The sequence below is a fragment of the Sceloporus undulatus genome, chromosome 6, assembly GCF_019175285.1.
Source record: "Sceloporus undulatus isolate JIND9_A2432 ecotype Alabama chromosome 6, SceUnd_v1.1, whole genome shotgun sequence".
In the NCBI taxonomy this organism is placed as follows: Eukaryota; Metazoa; Chordata; class Lepidosauria; order Squamata; family Phrynosomatidae; genus Sceloporus; species Sceloporus undulatus.
Window position 1 is genome coordinate 44258753 of NC_056527.1, and position 6982 is coordinate 44265734.

General features: G+C 39.7%; 1 protein-coding gene across 2 annotated transcripts in view; it reads left to right on the top strand.

Annotated features, from left to right (window-relative positions):
* The window catches only part of WIPF3 (WAS/WASL interacting protein family member 3), a 53427-nt gene extending 47611 nt beyond the window's left edge, over positions 1–5816 (top strand). Inside the window, exons 6-8 of one of the 2 annotated variants that reach the window (XM_042471512.1) lie at positions 2250–2396; positions 3151–3252; positions 5065–5816. In XM_042471512.1, the coding sequence (XP_042327446.1) occupies positions 2250–2396; positions 3151–3252; positions 5065–5105 (290 nt within the window). In that variant the 3' untranslated portion in view covers positions 5106–5816. The remainder of the gene's footprint in view (positions 1–2249; positions 2397–3150; positions 3253–5064) is intronic. The other variant, XM_042471513.1, reaches the window with a different exon arrangement.
* Positions 5817–6982: the final 1166 nt, after the last annotated feature.

Sequence of the window (6982 nt, forward strand, 5' to 3'; positions counted from 1 at the left end):
CAAAGTGTGACTCTTTAAAAGGATGTCAAACTGCAGTTTTCAACACTCATCACCATTGGCTATATAGTAGCTAGAACTGTTGGGAATGGCAGTCATATAAGATCTGGAGGGCCAGACTTTGGCCATTACCATCCTGTAGTCCATGAAGATTACACTGCCTAATGCATATTTTTAATTGGCAGGACACAATAAAAGCAGAAGGGAGGGGGGCGCTCGGGCCCTGGTGTTGAATCCAACTTTGTGTGGTTTCCCAGTATCTGGTCCATAATCAGTCAGTTAAAATCAGTCAATCATGTTTATTTATGTCTTGCATTTTCCCACCAACGAGACTCAGGGTGGTTTACAGAATAAAAAGAAATACAAATAAACCTGCCTACAATACAAAAAGTTAAGATTAAAATAATATTAAACTATCTTCAGAGTTAACGCTATATAAAACATTAATTCCAAATCACAGATTAAAAAAAAATACAGCACGAGAGAGAGAGAGAGAGAGAGAGAAGAGCCATAAAATAAAGCATTCAGTTCCCATATGCCTAGTGGAATAGAAAGGTCTTCACCTGATGATGAAAAGACAGTAAGGAGGAGTCTGTCAGTAGCCATGGAAAACAGATTCTCCTGCTTCCCCATCAAATGTGCCTGTGAAGGTGGTGGGCCTGAGAGAAGTGCCTTTCCTGAAGATCTTGGAGTTCAGGATTGTCTGGGAAGATCGTAAGAGTGTGATTTAGGAGTCTTCCAGCTTTGGCAGAAACTCTTCCTTCCATCCTGAAGGGCTGAGCTGCCTTTCCTCAGGGCATAGTTATTGACTGCAAGAGCTTGAATCTAAAATATGCTAGCCTTTTTTAATCTCACCATTTTGCCTTTGGCTGCACCTATCACTGGTGTGTTGCCTCCCAGATCTCTGAAACTGAATTTAGCCCTTGGGTTAAAAGAGAGTCCCTACCCTTGTTGGAAAATATCACTTTTTACTGGGGAGCATGTGTGTACAAGCATATATCAACAAACATGGACAGGTAGGTGGGATACAAAGGGCTTGTCTACATTACGTATAAACCCCAAATTCCCCCCTGGGCTTGCTGCATGCTGTTTTTGTTATGCAGGCCCTAAACCCTGAATCGTGTCTGGGCTGTTTTCACAATGCCCAGACCTGATTCAGGGTTTCCACCTTTTGTCCCACAGTAAAAAGACTTAACATTTGTGCCAGGTTTTTGAGACAATCCAGAGCAAAACATGGTGACAACAGCCAGTCCCTTCCCATGCAGTCCCTGCAAACATCTCTGCTGAGTTGCTCTGAGGTGAGAACAAGGTGCCCAGTGTTGCTAACATGGCTAGGTGCTTCGTTCGAACCTCAGAGCAACTCATGCCTGTAGGAGCGGCCAAATCACAGGGACTGCACAGGAAGGCAGCTGCCTATTGTTTGCCAAAAACACACACCAGGTAAGGACGTAATTTGGGGCCAGAATAGTCCAGGGGCAGCCCTGAGTATTCTGGCAAATGTAGACAAGTTCAAAGACTCATCCACCACTGTGGAGCCATTCAAAATGTGTTGATGCTTAACTGTTCTGGGCAATTAAAAATGAAGAGGGTTGTTATTGTGCATCAAAAACAAAGAAGATTAATCATTTCCCCCCTTCTTACAACGAGCTAACATCTAAGTACAGTGAGGATTGTATTATTCTTTTAACCCAGACAGCATTTAAATATGCATTTTAAGTTCTCCAGTTCCAGTAGGGCTGTACCACTAAAGCCTTACTACCATACTCTGAATATGGTAGAATGGTTTTTAGATTTGAGCAAAATGCTGAATCTTCTTTGTTTTTGATGCATAACAATTCTCCTCTTCGTTTTTAATTGCCCAGAACAGTTAAGCATCAACACATTTTGAATTGCTCCAGAGTGGCGGATGAGTCTTTGTATTCAGATTTTTGTATGCTGTATCCAGTTTTTTGAAATGCTTTATTCAGATTTTTCAGAGTCTGAAAGGTGTTGGGTTAGTGTGCCAACTAAGAGACCTGGGTTCAAATCCTTGCTCAATCATGATCATCAGTCAGTATTCTTGGGCCAGTTATTGTATCTTAGCTTACAATAGGACTTCACAGGCTTAGAGGGGAGTGGGGGCATATATGACACCTTGAAGTCCTTTGAAAGAGGATGGGAGAGAAATATAATAAAAATGAAAATATTTCCTTATTTCACGTATTGCTTACCTAAAAGATTCTGAGATTTTTTCTAACATTTACTTGTCTTAGCAAAGCTGATGACACCACCAGTTCCTCCTGCAAGGTCTCCAACGACTGAGCTCTCAAGCAAATGCCAGTATGCTCAAGTATCTCCTTGGCTGGTTACCCATGACCTCTACCCAGCACTCAAGAATGGAACTGCTGTGCACATAATGGGTAATGTTGCTAAATTTATACCTCTTTTCAGAAAAGCACAAATGACAAGCTAGCGATGTCTGGTGGCGTCAGTTAGTGTGGGCAGTGAATTGCCTCCAGATTTTATCTCAAACATTAAAGGTGCTGTCCAAGGTGCTGAACTGTATCCCAGAACAGTTTGGATAGATCTTTTAAAATCCAGACAAAACTCAACCATCTGAAGCATTTTAAAAAAAAGATGCCCCACTTAACAACACTAACTGAACAATATTTTACAGTTAGAAAGCAAATACACACAGAGAAGTTATTTTTCAGTGTGTAATTGGGAATGTCTTTGATTTACACTCCGGATACAAATATAACTTAGATAGAAAAGCAAATGGTTATTGAAATGCAAAACTTCTCCTTTAGGTAGGAGTCATAAGGGATGAGCTATTCTCAGTGACAACTGCTTTGAATACTTTATTGATCAGTTGTAGGATGGCGTTAAATAGCTGAAGAACTAGTTTGCATAAGAGAGTATTATAATTCTTTAGTTCTTTTCTCTGCCATTTTCATACAGTTTCTCTAATAGAAGGCTGGAGAACATGTGGCCTTTTGGATGTTGATGGACTGCAACTCCGATCAACCCTAGGCAGTGTTCCCAACAGCTGTGGATAATGGATGCTGCAGACCAATGTCATCTGGAAGGCCACACATTGTGATGCATCTAAAATGGATCTGTCCTTTTATTATTTCTTCACTGTAATTTAAAAGGCTTTTATGTTCTCTTTAGATGACTTTGAGTCTAAATTTACTTTCCATTCTGTGGAAGAATTCCCTCCACCAGATGAGTTTAAGCCATCTCTGAAAATTTATCCTAGCCAGGAAGCTAGAGGTAAGTGGCAAATTTTTGCTACCCTTTGTTCATCAACAGAAGGCTTAGAATAAGTGTGTTTTTGATTTGTAAAAACTTTGTAAAACATAATGAACCAAATAGAAATTTGACTGATTCAGATGATGTCTGTGAATGTTTCTTCAAAATTAAGTGGTTAGCATTAAACGTCTCCTGTCCATGATGCTAGAAAGCAGCTAGCTTTGGTCACCTGGTCTACTGAACCAGTAGTGCACATGGAGAAAATATCACTTTAACATTCAGAGCTGGAGAAAAAATGGGAAAGAGCATTCCATCTGTAAAACAGGACATTATTTTGATCAGAATAAATGTATCCAGTAATGAGGAATTTTGGCACTATTGCTGCCTACACTACTTCTGCACTGGCAAAAAAGAAGGTATAAAACTTCTAGCATAAGGTTGCATTAGTGCCATAAGAGTGGGATTGTACACAGAGCTGGATTATTGGTGGGTCAGTTGGAGCACTGGCTCTAGACCTCTCCCTGGCCATAGTCCTGTGCTGAAGGGAAAAGATGTAGCGTGCTTCCTCTTCTCTCACATCAGTTTCTGAATCACCCAAAGTTGCTGTTATGAAGATACTTAACGTTACTCAAGTAACTGAGTAATGGAATCTGAGCATGGGGTGAGACTGTTGGTCTGATGGAAATTGCAGGTTCACACAAGGTTTTTATGTTGTTCAATAGAAATATTAACCACCCAGTTATACTTGGGGCAATTATTAGCCATTGTTTCAAACTGCTCTAAAGCATGGATGCTTGTCTCTTTGAGTCCTCATATATTCCACACATTGCACATTAATCTCAGTTGTCCCTAAGAGAGCTTGCCTGTCTTGATCAGCTAACAAGCATGCTATGCTGTAGGAATCAAAAATTCACTAAATGCATTTATTGCACACAACAGAACCTATTTTTAAGTCAGACCATCCTAAATATATTACTCAAATTCAGCAAACATCCTGCCATTTTGTGCATTGTGGAGACAGTCAGAAGTGTGCTTTTATTTAGAAAAATGTATCTATATTTTAAAATAATGCCCCATGGTACCTAGAGTAACTAACATATGCACAAAGTTGTGGAGATATTTTTAGAATTATTGTAGATCCTAATCCAACATTGCTACCTTGGCTTACCACAACTACTATTGCCACAGCTGGCAACAGAGCTTTGTCTGCTGTTTCTGTGCTGTGTGTGCTGCTGCTGCTGTGGGCAGAGGGTAGGTATGACGGAAGTGTCTTGAAGGACTATTTGTGTAACATCTCATTCAGCTCTTCCCATAGATAGAATGAATAGGTACTGTGAAGCTATATAAAGCCATTTTGTAACAGGGCAAATTTGTCCCATTTGCTAAACTCCTATTTGCAAATGTGAACCACAAAACCACAGGACATCTGTGTACTTCATTGGTTTCAAAGGTATTCTGAGGGCTCACATTCCTTATATGACTGAGGAATTGTGCACTTGAGCCTAGAAGCTATTTGATGCTGGCAGAGTGTAGTGTTTTGCCAACAAGAGAGCTCTCTTGCCACAGAAACATCAAGCCAATCAATGGCCACTCAGGCTGAGGGGCAGAGTTGTACCTCAGCATCCAGTTAAAATATTGCAAAAGAAGAGACTAGATACTTCCTTACACAATGTCTTTAAAAAGTAGTTGCATTAGTACAATCCTGTTATCTTAGTGTACATCACCAAAAGGGTTCTGGACTTGGTATCCCTGTATGTCATAAATATGACTTTATCTTTTTATTGGGCGATGGTTTATGAATTTTATGGCTAGTTTTCTCCTTCATTTTTACAGATAGTGCCAACAATCCTCCCTTAAGAGCACAAGTGAGATGAGAAGATCCAGGTAACAGGAGCATTGCTGGAAGGATCAACAGTAGCATTGTAAAATGTAGGATCTTGTTTTGATGACCAGATAATACATACAGCTAAAACTGCACACAAATAAATGCTGGATGGGATCAGAGTGACAATGCATGGGCTGTTGGGGGCTGAAACAGTGTAATTCTAACTGAATTCAAATTGTCCTAAGTTTATTTTAAATTCTGTGGAGTACTCATTATAATTTAAGTAGTTCAAGTCCACATGCATAGGGCATATTTTATAATTGTTAAGTATGCAATGGTTTGCAAAAGAAAATGTCCAAAGGTCTTGCTTGTTCCATCTGCTATATGTTAGTTTACCATGCAAGAACTCCTTCCAAACTGTATTTTGTTTTAATGTGTTGGAACAGGATTGGTTTTTGCCCTTTAAAAAAAAAAGCACAACTTCATACTGTAACCTTTTATAAACCCCTTTCTGGCCTTTCATGCAGTTTTCCTGAAGTGGCTTTCCAGTTATTGCAGTTGTACAGTTTTCCATTGGAACATGACATGTATGCATTGATGTATATGTGAGTGCAAAAATAACCAGCAGTATTCTGTCCTCTGTCAGAGGATTCTCTCTCTCTGCATATGTATTTACTGGAAGACTACCATATATACTCATCTATAAGGGGGAAAATTATGCCCAAAAATTGAACCCAAAATCCCAGGTCGACTTATTTACAGGTCAGTATGGTAATGTGATAGCAGCTCTTTCAGATTTTCCCATGCGATGGGGAGAGCAGTTTCTTTCTTTCTTGAGCCAAACAGAAAGAGTCCTGGGTGATTAATTGTTGTTAAACAGAGTCCCTCTCCTGCCCACTGCTGTCTGGGGAGTGAAGGATGAAACAAAAGCTGAAACACTGAAGCAAAAAGCCTCACACATTGAAGGAGCCTCCCAAGTTTTACCCTCGACTTATCCACACAGGTCATGGCAAAATCCATAATTTTGCCCCCAAAAACTGCCCTTGACTTATACACGAGGTTGACTTATAGTCGAGTATATACAGTACTTTATCCTAAGAGACTCCATCTTGTTATCTTTCATGCCAGACTCAGATTCATCCACCCTTTGAATTAGGAGGTGGAGGATACCTTACAAGTTAAATGGATCGCTGAAATAAAGAAGTGCAAATCTGCAAATGAAGGCCCTATCATGACAAAATTGTAATTGTGGATGTTCTAGTGTAACATATTTAAGATGCTGTAGAAGGCAAGGTAGCTTCTTAAACCTCCTACTCCCCAGCAAATCCTAAGGACCAAACTCAAAAGTTATATGGCAGATACACCTCTTAACAGTCTCCCACTCCTTTTGCTTTAAATGAAGTAAGTATTGGTCAACTTTAGCAGAACCAAGGGCCTCTTTTCTGCCCCAGAATGTACTATGGGTGATATCACCTCATCCTGATTTATAGAAAAATGTATTTTTGATTAAAATAAGGCAAGGTGGGATGTACCTTGTGTTAAATGTGAAGGAGGCTTCCAGGGTGCAATTAAATTTGTTTTAAGGGGGTAATTTCAACAGGGAGGCTCAAGAGAATGCAAAATAAACAGGGACCATGCTGCCCATCCCTGAGTTATAGGGACCTGAAGTGGAGTTATTTTAAATGTTAAAAGACAGGATTAATTACCTACTGTAGATAACATGTATGTGTGTGCAAGCTTCTTGCTTGCACACACAGACATTATTTTTTCTCTCATACATGCAGCTTCCTGTGATTGCATTTCATTAAAATAAAAGTGCAGCACGCAACCTTTACATGTGTCTGTTATGTGATGCCTAGCTTCATCCTAAAACCAGGATATCAGAACTTATACGTTATACTGCCATTTTTTGCCCTTTATATAAGT